Raw genomic sequence first — 17841 nt, forward strand, 5'->3', positions numbered from 1 at the left:
GTCTACTCTGGCTACTAGGTCAAGACTTCGGGAGGAGGGATCGTTATGCAGGTCATCCCACATGGAGGTATTATCACAGGGTTGACTTGCCCACTCTTGTTATTAGACGCGATTGCATATCGGCAGGCTACATGCCGACAATGACTTCCACGACTGCTACCATTACAACACCACCCACCACCCACCACTACCGCTGGACGTCCTCCCTCGACACTCATCTCTAGGTATGCGCCTGTTTCAAAAAGTGCTGATAGTGCTATACTCCAAATCGCATGCGCCGGCCGGTCGTCGAGCAACAAAGCAAAGAGGGGAGGAAGCACGCAAGATCCAACCCGGTATGCGTCACCACTTAGATCTCTTGGCGTTGTTATCGGATGGATTTCTTTATACTAGTTGCCAGTCCGTATCTGGTTCCGATTCATCAGATAACTAGATAAATCGGGCCCCCGTTCTCGCTAGAACCTCGCTCTTTGCTTAGCTTCGGCTTTAGCCAACCACCCGGACCCCCCTTACCTACTTATTGGCTATCACTACCTATATCAATCAACGCTCCTTGACCGAACCATCTCCCTTCGTTATCGAGCCTGTCAATTTCTTCCCGCCCAGCCTCCTCGAAGATCTCGCCTATCCGAGGCGCCGACCGTTCGACCCTGGGGGTCGCGATCTCTGTTACGGGGGTCAGCTCGCCGTGTTCTACAGTCACATTCGCTAACACCGAGAACGCCGCTCGAGGCTAGCATTGCCTACATTCAACTCCAATTTGCGGTCTCCCGATCTTCTTCATCGCCGGTTGCCAGCAGTCATCGGTCATCGGCATGGCCGGCTGAGCACTCGTATTGCCTTCTTCTTGTGCCATGAACGCCCCGAGACCTAGCATCTAGGCGTTTTGTTTTACCCGTCTATAGAGATACGGTTGACCTTCCTAGCGATTCCCGAAGCTCGAAGCCCTGCACATACAATATTGGGTTTCCACAATGGTCGAGCATCACCCCGTCCACAATAGCGAAGTCTATCTATTGGGATTGGCTCCGCGTCCTTCTGTCCCTCCCCCCTCTCCGCCATCCCCCGTAACACCGAGAGAAGTCGAACAGAACAGTGTTATCGAAGAGCTTTGCTTGGATGACGCCGATGGCGCCGAGGACCCTGCAGGGATCGATTCGCTTGCCCAGCAAAGAATTTCGGGGGCCATTCATGTCCTCAGCACTGAAGCGACCGCTCTGCGGAGTCTGACTTGTTTATACAAGACCGATGCTACAGCGGCGCAAGGGTTTAACGCCGCGGTAGAAACCATAACGAGGCACAAAGGCGACAAAGGCAAATTGATTATCATTGGCGTTGGTAAATCAGGCCTTATTGGGAGGAAGCTCGTCGCGACATTCAATAGCCTCGGCGTGCAAGCTACCTTCCTCCACCCGACTGAGGCTCTACACGGCGACCTGGGCAAGATCGGAAAGCACGACGTCGTGCTGTTTATTACGTTTTCGGGGAAGACACGGGAGCTCCTCACTTTACTACCACACCTCGACGAGACTTTGCCGGTGATCGTACTCACTTCACACACCCGACCGGAAGCATGCGAAATCAGCCGCCAGCGACCGGGCACCATCCTCGTGCCAGCACCCATCCACGAATCCGAAATTGCGTCTTTCGGTGTCTCCGCCCCCACCACATCAACCACCGTGGCTTTGGCGCTGGGTGATGCACTCGCGGTAGTGTCATCGCAGGAATTACACGCAACCGTTACTTCAGTTTTTGCAAAGAATCACCCCGGCGGGGCCATCGGAGAGTCCTTCGACAAGCCGCGTCAAATCCGCGATCTCGCAGTCCCGCTTGTCGAAGTTCCTATCTGGCCCGAATCGAGCGGCGAGGCTTGTGGTGCTGATATCCTCAAGCTGGGATACGAGTCGCAATCCGGATGGGCCCGCGTTGGCGACGCTATCGCCTCGCCGGGACGCATCAGACGGCTGGACACCGGTCGCTTGACGTTGAAATTGCGCGATATCCCAGACTTGGTTGTGGAGAGGGTTGAATGGATTAGAATCCACGCCGATACTAGGGTTTCTCAGGCTGCGCAATGGCTTCGGGAACCTCTAATATCGCTTGAGCCCGGGGAGGCTGGGGCCTACGACGAGGATTCCATCCTGGCGGTCATGGACAATGGAGAAGTCGTCGGTGTCCTGGAAGCCAGCCAACTCCTAAGCTGGCAGGAGTGAAGAAATACGCAGCGTGGGATTCTCTGGTACTGGCACTATTAACGACATGGGGGGCGACGGCGTCGGACGGGTTGAAACGAGGTTTGTCGCTACGCGTTACCAGCCTCGGATTTACTTTTAGGAGATGGGTCCTGCTCGGAATCTTGAATGGAGAGTCCCAACTTCAAGGCTCTTGATAGATGCCCACGACTTCAAACGCAGTAGTTTGGTGCACAACTATGAGGACCCCGCATTCGGTCCTCTCTTCGTGAATACCTATTATTTCCAGAGACTGGAACTACCTGTGAGGTAAGCAGGCCGTTTATCGACGGAACGAGCATTCCTCTTAAGAAGACGGTATTTCGGAGGTTACGGGCAGCACCAGGCGCCGGCCGAGCTGAAGTTTGATGCGCCATGCGGCGGATCGTTGTGCTTTCGCTTTGATCTCCCCTCTTCTCTCGACACGCTGCTCACCGGTACCTCTGCATTATTTCTTCGAGACGTTTGGCTAAAAACCCCCAGGTATGTGTTGTGCCTCTCTAAATCCTTTAGATTCTATGCGTACCCAGCTTCCGCGGTGGGACCCAATCCCCATCCTGCTATGTAGGAATGACCATTCTCTGGGGACAATCGCAGCCACCTCTCCGAGACCGACGTAGGGCGCACTGTTTCTGAAAAGCGCGAGCAGTGCCTGCCTGGGCACCTAGGTAGGTATTCGAAGAAAATCAGTGTTAGTCCAGACTGAGCGCTAGGGCCCGCAGGACAATATGTCGACAAAGGGTTCCGCTCGTATGGTTGTAAAGGAGAAGGCAGAGAACAGTGGGAAGAGCAAGACAGATAAACTAATAATTCCATGTTACGGATTGTGATCTACAGAGTGGGATATAACCGCGAGTACGATGCACGCATGCTATGCTTGCTAGGACGATCTCCCCTAGGTTTAGTTGTAAGGCGAGAGCGATCAATGTCACAAGGGATACTCGGGCGCAATGCCGCAATGCCGAAGACGATGCATCGATGTGGCTGATATCCAACCTAGCAAAGGGAACAGAAACACATGACACAGTTCTCCTGTACGCGCGCGAATTAATCTCCTGCCTCTAGGCTCGTGTTCCTTCCAGTCTTCCTGCATCCCTCTCCCTGCCACCCGCCTCGTAGCATCGCCGCGAGCTACCACGTCGTGGCCACACTCGTCGATTCCGTGGCCACACTCGTCGATTCCGTGGCCACACTCGTCGATTCCGTGGCCACACTCGTCGATTCCGTGTCCACAGCAGTCGCGATGGTCCGCGAGAGGGCGAGCGTCAGGGTCTCCGTCGGCGTCGCCAGCGCCGCAGCATTCAGCTCCGGCGGTGCCTCGGTGACCGGCACCGTCAGCACCGACTCGGTAAGCGTCAGCGTCAGCGTGGACGGCCCTACGGTCGTCGTCAACGTAAGCGGTCCGAGGATAGTCGCCACCATAAGCGATCCTTCCGCGATGGGGTCGGTGGCGGGGCCGCCCTCCTCAGGCCCCGGCGGGGTCGGGATCTGGCGGGTCTTCCGGTGGCCCAGCTCCTCGAAGACGGGTCCCGAGCGCGCCACGAAGGTGCCGTTCGCGAGGCTTGCGACAGCCGTGGAGGCGTCGGCAGAGGACAGCGGAGGCGGGCGCGCGGCGGCGCGGGAGAGGAGGGGGAAGGCCGCGAGGAAGGACTCGAGGAGGCGCATGGTGGGCGTTGGTAGGTATCTAGACGACTGGCTGGCTAGCTGCCTCGCTACCTGGCTGGTGGGTTCGTGGGTCCGAGGGGAGTGGATGTAAAGAGGCGTGAGACTTGGGAGGAGGGGAAGATGGGGACTCTTCGGCGTCTATATATGTTCGCGGCGTTGATGAAGGAACTGCCGCCCGGGATTGGATATGGTAGGATGGAGAAGGGACGGCGTTATATACCCGGCCCGCAGCACTCGGCATACATAAGGGCCTCGTGCGAGTCAGGGTTTGGTTTGGCTCCTGTTGTCTCGTCATCCTCGATATATCCGGCGGGCGGTATCTGGAACGGTGTTTGCATCAGAAGAAAGAAAGCATATCCTCGATGACGGAGGTGGCCTGCCCCCCCGTCCATGTCGGTGATCGGCCTTGGCAATATCGCTGACGGCGGTGCTCTGTCATGACTCCGATGCCTGTGCCCGTGGTTCACGACCCGCACACGGACAGGAGGAGGCGGATAGGCAGGTTCGGGTAGAGTCGCAACGGGTACAGGTCATCTGTCAGTTAGCTTGTTTGTGCGTCTGCGATGGTCCGCCTGTTACCTGTTACTCTAGAGTTGCCTCGAGCCACTACCGTCGAGCCCTTTGCCGAGACTCGTGCTTCCTAACCGAGGGTCTCGCGCTGCAAGGTCCACTCTGGGAGATGCTAGACCGTTCCGGAGGGGCCCTAACGTGCGTGTCGCATGCGTGACGTCGGCGTACTGGTATTGCGGTAGAACCACGGCGTCATAAACGTAGCGGCCGTTGGGCCTCGAGGTGAGACAACTGGCATTAGGAGGGGCGGCTTTTGCGGCAGCGCGCGTCTCTGACGCGTAGAAGAGGAAGTCGGCCGATAGAGGGATCGATCTATCCTAACCTCTACAAGCAGAACGAGAACGGCTGGAGTTGGATCGCTTCTGACGACCAATTCGGGCACATTGCTTCCCTTCCACAGCACTTCTTCCTATACCCGATAGAGTGGTGGCGCTGTACGTGTGTTTGTCCTTAATGGGAGACTGCTGGGTAGTACTGGGTAAGCCCTAGGCCTACCGGATTACATTGTCCGGCCTGAGCCACCATCGCCATCGTGGTAGCAAGAAAGACAGTCTAGGCAGGTTTAGGTAGTCTTATTCGTTTGCAGACGGACGTAACCGGCCATGAGTACGGCCTCGTGTCCGGCGGACAGCAAGTAACCATGCGGCTCGCCTCCGACCCGACGGATCCGAAACCCGGTTGTATCCGGTCACGACGAGGGCCTACCTCTCGCTGTAGCACTGTACACCTCGCTGTGTCATACTGGAAACAGCAAACAGCGACGGTAGTAGTCGTCGCCGAGCGAAGCAGCCGTGCGTCCGTATGTGGCCCAGTTGCACAGTGCTACACCACCGATTCGACGCGCGACTATAGTCCGTATGGTTTCACACGGTAGAACGATGGCGACCACGATGATAACGATGAGGGAGCGGTCTCGGTTTTTGGTTCCAGAAAAAGACAGACTTCCTCGAGTCTGGGCCCGTTTCGATGAACGGTTCATTAAAACGAAAAAAGGGGGGCGTGCCCATGGCACGCGAAATATGTACAGAGAATTCTGAAGTACATCGAGCCCCTTTGCTTCTATAGCATACACGCGGGCGCGCGCGCACGTACGTGTTACCTCCTCGCACCCTTCTCTTGTACATTGGTGATTTACATACACGGTACTCGCTCCTTGCGGAGCGTCGGCGCAGGACTCGATAGTTCCAAGCGCGACGCTGGTATATATGGGATCTCCGGACCTGTCGGGGCAGGGGGTATTCCTCCGGCCGGGCTTTGCGAGACCGGCCGCTAGCATGCCCAAGACGTCTCCCGGCTTGCGGTGGTTCTCGCAACGAGAGGGCCGCGTTTAGGTAATCAGTTCGTTGTTTTTCGGTGGTTTCTACTATGGTGGCGGGTGGGATCGCGACGCTAGCGACGACGACGACGGCACGGGTCGGGCTGCCGCTAGCCACGGCGTCGACAGCGACACCTTCACGTTCCGGTCGAATTCTCCTTCCAGCTCCGTCCTCCCGTGCGGATCGCCTCGCGAAATCGGCGCCGGCGTATCCTCGGCCTCTGCCCGCCCCGCTCGGTCGTATAGATAGGACGCTGCGTCCAGATCCAACATCTCCCCTGGCCCCTGGCTGGCTCCGGTGGTATATAACGGTCCTGCACTATGGCTAATAGCTGTGGCGTATAACGCCTCTGCCCTCTGGCCCGCCGTTGTCGCGTGTAGCGTGGGGTCGGACCGCTCGGGAGAGATCGTTCGGGTAATCGATGAGGCGGGTGCTAGGCACGGCGTCGACGGGTCCCACGGGTCCCGTTCGGACGGCTGGTACTCCGGCGTCTTCGCCAACCTCGGCGTTTCTCGGGGGTTCGCTGCGGCGGCCGCGTATGCGTGCGTGCTCGCGCCCGTGTCCTTTCCGTTGCCGGCTGTGAAGTTGGCGATGTGCGCGTCGGCGACGCTCCTGCGATCCGTCCTCCGCGACTTATACATCAGGAATAGTCCGGCGCATAGAGCGGCGAGCCCAGTAATCCCCAGCGCTACGCCGACCCCGATCCCGGCCGCCGCCCCAGGCGATAGATAGGCGGTATCGCCGGGATCGCAACTAGAATTACTCGACGCTAGGGCGTTGTTGATCGCGGCGTCGCAGCTCCCGGAGCTGTCGGAGGCCGCCGTTCCTGTCGGTGACGCGAATATCCATCCGTTTACCGGGATCGCCGCGGCGGTCGTGGCCTCTGTAGCGCGAGAACTGGTGACCTTCCAGCCCCCACTCTGGGATTCCCGCTCCGCGTACGTGACGATGCTATCGTTTCTTATTTGCGAGGTGCACTGGCCGGTGTCTCCGGGACCGAAGAACCTGACGAAGTTGTAGTTTCTGCGCGCTGGCTGTCAGCACCCCGGGCCACAGTATGCATATCCTCTCAAACGTACATCGGGCAGCACGCCACGTAGGTGCTCGACGCGTCCTTCGCGGACGCCGTCGCGGTATAGTAGTCTTGCGGGCAGGTTACGGGGCCGAGGCTCATTACCGTCTCCTTGTTCGCGCCGAGTTGATCCTGGCGCCACCAGGTGGTCATCGCCTTCGGGTGGCACGTAACATCTTTCCTGACCTCGATGCCGTAGCCCGGGTCCCAAGCGGCGATCACGTTCGGGACGTACTTCCAGATCAGATTCTCGCAGCCGGGCTGGCTCGGGTGCGTCGTCGGGATCGGTATCCAGGAGGTGACGATGCCGTCATTGGTCTCTGGTAGCCGGTTCATGGTTGATGACGGCGAGCGAAAACGGAGAAGACGAAGAAGGAAGGGGAGGGAATGAGGGAGGAGAGGGTTCTTCAAATCCAGCCAGATGCCGGCACCAGTGGGCCGTCATGCCACTTTATGAGCGTACCTTGGACAGACCGGGGGGGCAGATCCTTAGAGTGGGTATAGGCGCAATATGGATTTTTGCTTGATTAGCAGCCAGCAACGTGCAATTGGCCCATTCTATTTCTGTAGGACTTATGAACCTGGCCTGACGGGTCAGGATAAGGCTCGTCAAATTAGTGTGTGGTGGATCGCCTAGGGGGCTCTGGCTAGACGGACTAGGGGGCACGAAGGATCTCGGGCTTTGAACAGCGACCCGGTGCTGTAGCAGCAGCAGCAGCAGCAATCAAGCCTCGAATGCTTGGCGAGCATCGTGTCCTCGGGACAGGAGCCCCCCTTAGGAATGTTCCCGTAGCAGTGCTTGGTTTAGGGTACCATTTGGATCCAATTGCACCTAAAGTATACAGCTTGAGCTGCCCAATACAGTCTTCGACCGAGGCTTCGACGACTTTGGGGTCGACGGGGATCTCAGTTTCGTATTGCTCGCCCACTCCTGGGGCAACTACTCATAGGACGTAAGGGGTGAGACCCTGCGCAGCCAAGCCTTTTCGCCAGTGTCAACTCGTCAACCTACGACACATACTCTCCTACCTATATATGTCCGTAACTAACCAGCTACACCACCTGAACCAACTACCTAACTGCTACCGCTACCTTACCCACACATACACACCTTGGGCACTCACTCACTTACCCTACTCACTTACTCTACTCACTTAGCATGCATGTGTACCTGCAGGTTTCGCGTGCCATATCTGATAAGGGGAGGGGAGGGTCTCCAAGATGCCTCAGTGTTGGAAGAGAGAGAGAGACAGACAGACAGACAGAGAGAGACGGAATATTAACCGTGGCATGAACCATATCTGGCTGATCCTTGCAATTTCTAATAGTAATCACGCTACACTTGGGGTCTGCCAAGATGCCCAAGAGTTAGAGAGGCAGCTCGAGATATGCGAATGCGACCAGCAACTGCTGGACGAGTTCGGATCGAGTTAGACCCTGCCCACGAAGCACCGCGACCCCAGTCCAGCCACCAGCCCACGCGGCTACGCCGTGGGTGAGGACCGCTTACACTGATCCGTATCGTGCCATAGCGCCCATGTGGATATAGGGCTGAATTTAAGTTGCGTGGGTGCTCTTCTGCATATTTCCAAACGGGACAGAAATGATTCCAACCCGGTCTAGGTCTCCTGCAAAAGCCTGCATTTCGATCCTGGTGATGACAACGAGCGGGGATCATGGCGGCGGCGGCAGCGGGCGGTGGCTGGCTCTGTCAGCAGGTGAAAAAAAATGAAAAGAAAAAAAAGGGGGGCGCAGGCCGTCATTGACGGGCCATGCTACACCTGCGACAACAACAGCAACAGCAACTATTATTACTACTATGAATGGAACTTCACTAAGACTGACAACGGCATCGCTAGACGAGGACATCACCAAGAGCACGCGGTCGTAGACTCCGCGGGGCTTGAGAGCCCGCCCTCCTATACGTAGGTATGTATATACCGACCTACCTTAGGTACCTAATAAGCATTCGCACAGGTATTTAAAGTCAGACGTAAGCCTTAATCACATCGCTTCGATTCCAGCTGATTCCGTCCCAGCGCTGAATGCGCCCCGCTTAAGATCCTGTCGGCGGCCCAGGTAGCTGGTTGGCTAGGCATACGGCTAATCGCGCAGCCCAGCAAACGCGATAGATGCCGCGACAGCCCTGTTCCCGGCCGAGATGTGTGGGCGTATACCTGCCTGCCACACGATTCGGAATTGCGGCACACGGCGTATCCGTGGCCGGTGGGTTCGTATCAGCCGGAACGTGGCTTGAAAGCGCATATGAGTACGTGGCAGTAATCGCATGAACTCCCTAGCTAAGCCAATAATCATACGCAGAACCAACATCGCAATCAGTATCGTGAGTAAAGGCTAGCTGGCAATCGACGTGCGCGCAACTCATCCGGTTTTGAAGCTTGAGATGGCGTGGTTTAGAATCTAATAGCTGACGGCACCCTCGGATAACAACGCTGCTGATGGGTAACAGTTCTGTTCATAGAACTTAGATTACCTAGGTAAGTAGTCGGCCACGACACTGTGCTGGTTGGCGTCCCGTCTGGGTCAGTCAGCATCGCCGCTCTTGCTCAGCTCAAAATCACCCGTGCTCAGTGATGCTCAGGATTCAAATCACCTCTACCACCCCCCCCGACGGGACGCACGCCAACCGTCCACTCAAAACCAACATCGCCTCGCCCTTCCTCGAACTTCGTCAACTTTACGCGACTCTCACCATGGACGGGGTTTCGGCCGCGGCAGCCAGAAAACGGAACAGGAGTAGGATGCGCAGGGGACCTGGCTTCTGGCACCCTCCATCCCCTCGATGGCTGGGTGAGGGCGCCCGTTGCTTGGCTTCCGTGATACAGTTGTCGCCCAGCTGTTGGTAGGAGCAGTAGCTACTGCTTCTGATAGTCTTGCTCCTAGGGAAACGGCACTCCGATCCCGTGGTTATAACGGGCCAGAACACTCGCTTTATGAAGGATTGGGGCCGATGCCTCTCATCTGTAACGCCATGCTCCCGATGATGATCGCCGCAAACGCGTTCAGGGACTACTGCACCATCGAAGATCTTCTTGCCATAGGACCGTCGGAGGGCGAGATGACTCGACTCACCTTCAGTGGAAGGACAGCATCCACGACCAGTCCTTCTTCAAGAGCATGTCCTCGAGACGAACGCCGGGGAAGACAGAAACGGCGTGCGCTTTTTCAAAGCGTTTCCGGGCCTGGGGTTTCCGTTCTGGATATATCCGCCCACCTACGATTCACGACTCGAGAGTGGAGGGTCTGTATTGGATTAGCATGTGTTCGGCGCCTACCTTATTGCTTCCTTTGCTAATTAAATCCTCTAGAACAGTTATATTCCATGGTCCAGAGAATGAAGCACGCAGGTCAGAAAGATCCCCGACACCTATCATAACCACCGCCTGCCAAATAACAGTAGCACGGACGGCCAAGGCAGCTATTTCGGCTTTGATGTGCGCACCATCGTCAACGACCGTTTCCGTAGCTATACCCTTACGTGCAACCCGCAGCTTCTGCAGTCTCTCTCGGCGGAGAAGCGATGCGATGCCGCTTTCGACTCCGTCGAGCACCTCAAGTTTCATCTCCTTGACATGCATTGCCCAGACTTTGTCAAGGAACCGAATGTACTGGAGATATTAAAGCAGGAGGATGACGTGAAATCGACATCCCTAAGGAGGAGACGAAAGCAGGCCGTTGAGATATCGGCCGCAGAAAAGGGGGTCAAGGCAGAATTCCAATTTAACTAGGCTGGTCCGTACGGCGTATCATCTCAGCAGTTGCCATGGAACATTCCTTAGTCAGCCAGCACCTCTCCATGAGAGGTCGGCACTGCGATATCGTCGGCACAACACCCGTTCTCGAGTCTGCCGCCTCACCACATGAGTGCGCATACGAACACTATCATCGACGCCGCCAGCCTCGACATTTGCAGCTCCATTCATTAGACGGCATAGCCAGCTACAGTCGCTACCTGTACTGCCATCTTGAAAGACCTCCCTAGCAGCCTTTCCTATCCGCATCCGACGAAGTGCTCTAGACGGTACCATGTGCCAACTGAAGCTTCTCGCTGCTCCTCCAACATCCTTATAAACCTTCCTTTGACAGAAGAATGCTGAACCCCTTTCTGAGCGTCTCCATTACCGTAGCGTCCACTTTACCCTCGGCGAACATAATGACCAGGTCCTCAAAATCCAACTTCGCGCCTTGTCCTGCGACAGCCCATATCTCTCCCACCATTTTGCGCAGTATTCCGGCTCTGCAACTAGGGTCATCCGCAGCAATGGCTATGTTACTTGTGATCAGGGACATTCGACAGAGGTTGGTATTGGAGGAGTGGCTTCTCTCTGCGCGGTATCTTGCCATCATCTCGTCATAAAGGCCGCGGTAGTAGGCAAGACACGTCGGCGAGTCTTCCCACGCGCCTTCCGGTTCTACCCCTTGATCCATAGACTCCTTATATCCGTACATGACCGGATCCCAATCGCGAGTAAGCCACCCGGGATATCCCTCGTTGCCGAGAGTACGAGGCATAGCTGCAACGCCATCCCAATCAATAATGGCTTGGAGTTCGCCGTCGTGGGATACGATGAAGTTCTGGATGTCGAAGTCTGGGTGGGCAAGAACGAAAGGAGCTGCCCCACCGGGCTCAGGGATCCAGCTGATCAGCTGGTGCAAGAGCGTCTCGATACCTTTGGGGACCTGGTTCTGTTCGGGATGCATGTCGAGCATAAAGGTGTAGTGTCTTTTCGGGTCCGCGTATGCCGCGCACTCCACGTAAATGATCCCATCGTCGGGATCATCACGGGCGAAGCATTGATCAAGCATAGCCCTTTGGTCGACTCGTCGTGCGGGTCCGATCCCCGATACCTTCTCGTCCTTTCCAAAGACAAGTCTGCCGCCGGTTGGGAATGCAAAGCGGTCCAGCTGTATCATTGCCGCAGCGATGTTTTCAAGAGCGCGAGTCCGCCGTGTTTGGGTCAGCTCAGGGCTGACGCCGTTGAGATGGTGTCCAAACCATACGTCGTACAGAGAGGTCCCGGAAATGAAGGTCATCATTATGTAAGGACATTGCAAGGTATTTTGCGTAGTCGAGGAGAAGTCCAACACGTCAGGTAGAGGGATAGTGGTCTCGCGCTTAAGCATACGCATGGTACTGGCTTCGGAGGCCAGGGCCGAGGCGGATAAGTCGTTCCATTTGCCAACCGTGCCGTTTATGGGGATTTTTACGGCCCAGCGAAGACCAGTATTGAAGATCAGCGGGAATAGTACGTGGTAAGATCCATATAGAGGATCGCCAACCGAGGGCGTTGTCTGGGTGGCCGGAGAGTCAGGATCGATGCGACGCAAAACGGTGCTCGCAAGCAGGGGAAGCTGTTCCCTGTTAAGAGCCGAAAGAACGGCAGAAAACAATTCTGCTTTTTCGTCTTGCTCGGAAGTATGAGAACCAAACGACTGCTGGGGACCCTGTTGTGCCATCGAGTTCGCAGTCCAGCACGAGCGGCTGAGTGCAGGTTTAATGTGAGTAGAGGAGGAAGGGTTGCTTTTATTAGGTAGAACGTGTGCCTCATAGATGAGCTAAGGCGCCAGGTGAGGAACAAAGGCGGCCTTAAGTAGGTGCCTTAACCCCCTAATTCACAGGTGCTGTGCCCGCATCGCTACCAACAGCTCTTGTTTGTATCAGTTTCCCTCCGACCATAGTATTTGTTAAACGCATCCATGCTTCATTCAATTGAGGGGGGCGACGTTAGGTCTCGTTTAACAGTAAATCTTGTATGAAAGCCAGATCAATGGACGAGAACGCGGAAACAGTTGCCTACAACGCCAGGATACGTCCACATTCACCGCAGGGCCCTGTCCCTTTCGCCTCTGGAGCCCATTTACCTACATAGCAAACTGGATGTTTCACAATGACCAAAGGCGAAATTAATCCAGCTGTTGGATTAACTCGTGTTCAACTCATAACTAAGTACTCTCCCGCTGCTCAGTATAAATTAGCTCTCTGCTGACCAGAAGGGAGCCGTTGTCGAGAAAATCTAAGAACACAACCGATTCATACAGCACCGAAAACACCTCTGTATTTCGTCATAAGGTAGTTCCTATTTCTCTAGCCGAAACCATGGGCCACCATTGGCGAGTCTCTCGTCCCTATCAAGGGTTCCTTACGTGCTAACGCTGCGGCAGTCCGAAATGCAAGAAACCTACCACCACCCGGTGTATGAAAAAGGGTCACGTGGTTCAATGCCCTATACACCTGGAGTACTACAGGTTGGGTGGACAATGTGCGTCTTGTCACGAGGCGGAAGTCCGAGCGGCCAATGAAGAGAAGAAAAGAGACAGAAAGTAAGGGGATGGGGGGAAAGCACGCATTGTTCAGGCTAGATGGCTATATAGGCAGAGAATTTTTTTCGACCTACACTGAATGGTGGCACATTAGGTCAGTGCTCTCCAGAAGCCAGCTCCTCGCTGTTCCGCCATGGTATATGGTGTAGCTGAGAGTAGTTTGAGTGCTGAGCACTGCCTAAATCATACCGGACAATCAAACTAGCCTTCTGATACATACTGCCTTTGATGTACCATATAATATCTTCCTCAGTTGTTCTTGGAAGAGAGACTCGGCGTCCTGCTGCTTCAGCCAGGTAATATTGTTGTCACCAAAGAAGCCCTTCGGCTTGACGAGATATTACCACATCGTCCTGCCACAACTCCATTTTGCAAGCAGCTTCTCAGCGCCCCAGATGTTTCCGTTCAGTTTGACTGCACATGAATGTGTATCCATCGAGTCAGCATGAATGGGAAGTAAACGCTAAGGATGGAAGGGGCGTCATTAGCATACATAATATAGGTAGAGGGAACAAATTTATACTCCTGTCTCTTGGCATCCTATACCAAACTACTTTTACCGTCTACTACCCATGTATGTAAATATGGGCTTCCGTACCTGCACTAATTCATCACGTTTAGAGAGATATTCTTTCCCAGTCCAATGAAGCATCAAGTACGGAAGCAGAGCCTCCTGCTGCCTCGTAATCACTTAATCATCTAAGGCACGAAACGTCAGAAGCTGAACCTGAACTGCTGATTAATCAGGAGGATATCTAGGTCCCAGAACTGCGAAATAACAAGCTTTCATATGGCTCCTTTTACAGGTAAATAAACAGCTTATCTCCTCGGCTTACAACAGGTAAATAGGTAAGCGTAGAGATTACAACAGTGAATAGGCAAGAGTTGCAACAGTTATCAGTCAACAGGAGCTGACCAATGGGATGCCTAGGACCCACAGCCAATGCTATTTCTCAATTTACTCTGGATATATCCTGACTTTGGGCTATGTGCTGATCCGTACTTGAAAGATACCAGCTCTCTATTATAGAACCATCTGCACTCCGTCACTTGCGGTTCAACAAGCTAGCTAGCTTATTCACCCACTCCTCCCTGTCCCAATCGCCGCAATACTCGCAGACAACATTAAGATTACGACCATAATAAGCAAGCAAGGCATTAAGAGGCTCATGCCTATGGAACATACCACCGAACAGGATCTGACGCAGTCAAGCGCGCCTCGGCATGGGATGGAAAGACAATAGCTAGAACAATAAAGACATCGAGTAACAGGCTTTAACGACGAGTACCGGGACAACGAGCAAACCTTCCTAGAGACTAGGACTACTCAAACCTGGCCCACTCTTAACCAGTCGCGCAGCCTTAGGCCTTGCATGCTACCAGGACTATGTCCTCCTATCCGCCGTTCGTAATAGGCGACAGGTCTCCCCAGTAGATTCGCGCCGGATGGTTCTGGTAGCCGGGGTCTGGCGTTTCTGCGATACTAATTATCCACTTCTACGGATATCGAGATACTAATACCAGGGCCCGTAAACCACAGCATAACCAACAAACAGTCTGCTAAAAACGGGTAAACCAGCAATCCCGTAAAGCATCACCACTTAGCAACTATAGTAAATTTTATAGGTTAATCCGAAATAACAAAGCTTATCCGGATACACGTTATAGCGCCAGATAAGCTTCGCAACTCGACAGTATATAAAGTATGCGCTAAAGACGAAAAAAAAAGCACTTCTCGCTAGTTCTAATAACTCACGACAAGAGTCCCGGACGTCGACGAGAATTACGACGCGAACTAGAAAACCCAGGGTTATTCGACCCTAGAGCCTAATCTCTAACGCAAGGAATACCTGCCCGGGCGCAGGCGTAAAAGAGCCAACGGGCGGGCCATCCATCTCCGCCCGTGGCAAATTTACCTGCGGCGTCGAAACGGTGTTGGGCGGTAGCCTAGGGCAATTTCCCTATGCTTCCCCTGTGCTGAGGTTAAAGCGGCCACGGCCCAGACCCCATACCTGAAGCAGAATCGGGATGAAACTTCAGTCGGGGCGACTATTGAGGTAAATTGGCTCGAGTTGGAAGTTCGCCAACTTGCCTAGAGCCCCATAGTTACTTGGAGTGCATATCTCTGCTGCGATGCCGTCTGCGAGAGAGGTATGGACACACCTTCCCGCGGATTGACCGCCCTCTACGGCACGTGCCTACTGTGTATACCGATTTGATATTGCTTTCTCTGCCTACCGTTGTGAGATGCTTGAGCGTAATGTAGGAGGTGTAGCTTACGGAGAAGGGGGACTGCATTCGCTGCAAACTGCAAAAGAATTCGGTGATGTCCTTACTACCTGGGTACGTGGAAAAGGTGGGCACCATACGACTAATACGACCTCCTCTATTTTTATATATCTTTCATACCGCAGGATTAGTGATATGAGTAACTAATCTCGATTGACCTTTTTCTCCGTTGTTGCTGACTCTCTACGCGTGACATATAACAAGAGGTCACATGATATACACGTGGTTGCTGCGGTGACGCAACTGTAAGGAACTCTCTGTTTATCGTTTCCGCTGATCCTATTCGGAGGATAGTTATAATACGTTAAACCCCTTATTATGCTGATTAATTATAGAGGTAAATTCCTCTATAAATACCCTTATAAATACGGAGTCATTTTTAGGGGATACTCTATTTCTACTAGCTAAAAGTTCGTATACGCGTTTTAATTAGTTAAAAGTTCGTACGGCTCACTTAAAAGAGATGCCTAATAAAACCGCAGCATATGCGACGGGATCCATATATTACTATTTACCTACTAACGCGTCGATTTCCCACTTATTTTAATTCTATTCATATATAAATCAATCGAGGTCAGTTTCTCTCCGCCTAACCATGGTTAGTTTCTCCCCGTTTAACTAAGTATCGAGTACTAATCAATCCCTTTTCGCAGTTCAATCAAGCGTTAATTCCTACCTACCCCTTTTTCCCTAGCCTTCGGGGAGGTCCTACGTTTTCGGCACGAAAACGTAGAGAAGCGCGGAGTGCTTTGACGTATTTTATTTATTAGAGGCTTGGCTGCCAACGGTTCTCCTCTGATCGGCTCCAGGGAATTTCCTCTATTCCTTCAATAGCCTACCTATCTGGTCATATGCTCAGGTGGTGTCGGTTCAGCTCTACACCACATACAGATCGGCGAGGTCGAGCGGCCAAACACCTGGTAGGTATACCTACCTAGGTCCATAGTGTCAAGGCATATGGGTGGCTTCACATTTCTCACGACATCATTTCTCTGCTAACATGGAGCCCCACGCGGATGCTATTACGCCGTCAACTTTTTACTACTTCCGTCTTTTGCCGTATGAACTTCGCCGAGAAATCTACATCCTAGCCACACCGCCTCGAGTTGTCCCCATACAAGAAGGCTGGGAGATCGAGGACGAGGTCGATTTTGACGCGCACTTAGACTACGATTCTGACGAACACCTAGACTACGATTTCCTTACTTCCGATGATTTCAGGTATTTCTATGCTTTAGAGAAGTTCAAAGAGAGATATGAGAACGGGATCTGGCAGGGGCGCCTGGACCCTGATATTGCGTACTTTGCTCGCAATTGGCGTGACCGTATCCTTTTTGTAACGCCCGGCCCGCCCGGATCTAGACACTATAAACAGTCAATCCTCGATGACTATGGGTTTACCTCGCAGGAGAAGTTGTATCAGCCGTGGGAGCCGACGAGAGACACGCCGGAAATTCCCATGGATTGGTTGCAACATCATCCAGCTGTGGCTTTCGAGCTTGACCGGGACAGTTTTCTCTACAGCACTGCTCTGATCCCTCCCTTGCTGCATACCTGCTCTGAGTCCCGCGCGACCCTCGTGGCCTACGGCTATCAGCTCGTCTTCGGTACTCGTAACTGGGATCCGCTCACGTGGTTCCATTTCGAGCGTGACCTATTGTACCTGGCCAACTGTGCCCATCACAAGCAACACATTACGAGTTTTGCCGATCTGCTGTCCGGCTGCTGGTGGGAACCCGATAAGGTAGTAACAAGTCCATTCCTCGGACCTCGCAACCTCACACTAGGTCTAAATCCCAATCTGGAATCGCTATCTTGGGCTGCCGAAAATGGAGACGAAGAACTAGCTGAACGACTGTTACGTCAGGGCGCAGATCCAAACCTTGTCGATGAGACAGGACAAATTCCACTTGCATGGGCTATCAAGGAAAAGTCTGAAGCGGTGATAAAAGTGCTGCTTTTGGACGATCGCATTAAGCTCGACATTAGAAACAAGACTGGTCAGACTCCGCTTTCGCTAGCCGCGGAGACAGGATACGAAAACGCAGTATTGCTATTACTCCAGCGTGGTGCAAATGCAAACTCCATGGGCCGAAACCGTCGGACTCCGCTTTCATCGGCTGCGGAGAAGGGACATGAGGGTGTAGTGCGGATATTACTCGCGAACAGCAATGCCAAACCAGACATTCAAACGAAGACTGGTCGGACGTCACTTGCGCTGGCTGCCCGAAGAGGACATGCAGCAGTGGCTTCGACACTGCTCGAGCACGGCGCGAATCCTAATTCTAAGGATCGCCGGGGTCACACCCCGCTATCCTTAGCCTCTAAGAACCAGCACAAGGCAGTCGTAAAACTC

General features: G+C 53.9%; 6 protein-coding genes across 6 annotated transcripts; 3 read left to right on the top strand and 3 right to left on the bottom strand.

Annotated features, from left to right (window-relative positions):
- Positions 1-518: 518 nt before the first annotated feature.
- Positions 519-2480, top strand: GGS23DRAFT_159875 (SIS domain-containing protein). The gene has a single exon (XM_051511432.1). It carries the CDS (start codon positions 975-977, stop codon positions 2211-2213), a length of 1239 nt encoding a protein of 412 aa, XP_051369965.1. The 5' UTR covers positions 519-974; the 3' UTR covers positions 2214-2480.
- A 724-nt stretch (positions 2481-3204) lies between these two features.
- Positions 3205-4612, bottom strand: GGS23DRAFT_159873 (uncharacterized protein). The gene has a single exon (XM_051511431.1). It carries the CDS (start codon positions 3894-3896, stop codon positions 3363-3365), a length of 534 nt encoding a protein of 177 aa, XP_051369966.1. The 5' UTR covers positions 3897-4612; the 3' UTR covers positions 3205-3362.
- A 766-nt stretch (positions 4613-5378) lies between these two features.
- Positions 5379-7466, bottom strand: GGS23DRAFT_577781 (uncharacterized protein). Its single transcript, XM_051516949.1, has 2 exons — positions 6862-7466; positions 5379-6805 (listed from the first exon to the last, which is right to left on the bottom strand). Exons 1-2 carry the CDS (start codon positions 7188-7190, stop codon positions 5830-5832), a joined length of 1305 nt encoding a protein of 434 aa, XP_051369967.1. The 5' UTR covers positions 7191-7466; the 3' UTR covers positions 5379-5829.
- Positions 7467-9364: 1898 nt separating this feature from the next.
- GGS23DRAFT_160215 (uncharacterized protein) lies at positions 9365-9857 on the top strand. The gene has a single exon (XM_051511434.1). The coding sequence runs from the start codon at positions 9449-9451 to the stop codon at positions 9719-9721; it is 273 nt and encodes a 90-aa protein (XP_051369968.1). The 5' UTR covers positions 9365-9448; the 3' UTR covers positions 9722-9857.
- Positions 9847-10899, top strand: GGS23DRAFT_612226 (uncharacterized protein; the record flags this gene model as incomplete). The annotated part of the gene is made up of 2 exons (XM_051520470.1): positions 9847-9920; positions 10273-10899. 2 exons carry the CDS (start codon positions 9847-9849, stop codon positions 10601-10603), a joined length of 405 nt encoding a protein of 134 aa, XP_051369969.1. The 3' UTR covers positions 10604-10899.
- On the bottom strand, positions 10719-12549 carry GGS23DRAFT_160201 (uncharacterized protein). Its single transcript, XM_051511433.1, has one exon. It carries the CDS (start codon positions 12330-12332, stop codon positions 10941-10943), a length of 1392 nt encoding a protein of 463 aa, XP_051369970.1. The 5' UTR covers positions 12333-12549; the 3' UTR covers positions 10719-10940.
- Between the last annotated feature and the right edge of the window lie 5292 nt (positions 12550-17841).

The sequence above is a fragment of the Durotheca rogersii genome (genome assembly GCF_024521655.1).
Source record: "Durotheca rogersii strain YMJ 92031201 chromosome Unknown GGS23scaffold_19, whole genome shotgun sequence".
NCBI lineage: Eukaryota > Fungi > Ascomycota > Sordariomycetes > Xylariales > Xylariaceae > Durotheca > Durotheca rogersii.

Coding starts and splice junctions, on each gene's coding strand:
- GGS23DRAFT_159875 (XM_051511432.1), top strand. CDS start 975: ATGGTCGAGCATCACCCCGTCCACAATAGCGAAGTCTATCTATTGGGA.
- GGS23DRAFT_159873 (XM_051511431.1), bottom strand. CDS start 3,896: ATGCGCCTCCTCGAGTCCTTCCTCGCGGCCTTCCCCCTCCTCTCCCGC.
- GGS23DRAFT_577781 (XM_051516949.1), bottom strand. CDS start 7,190: ATGAACCGGCTACCAGAGACCAATGACGGCATCGTCACCTCCTGGATA. Junction 6,806..6,861: donor TACGTGGCGTGCTGCCCGAT/GTACGTTTGAGA, acceptor GCCAGCGCGCAG/AAACTACAACTTCGTCAGGT.
- GGS23DRAFT_160215 (XM_051511434.1), top strand. CDS start 9,449: ATGCTCAGGATTCAAATCACCTCTACCACCCCCCCCGACGGGACGCAC.
- GGS23DRAFT_160201 (XM_051511433.1), bottom strand. CDS start 12,332: ATGGCACAACAGGGTCCCCAGCAGTCGTTTGGTTCTCATACTTCCGAG.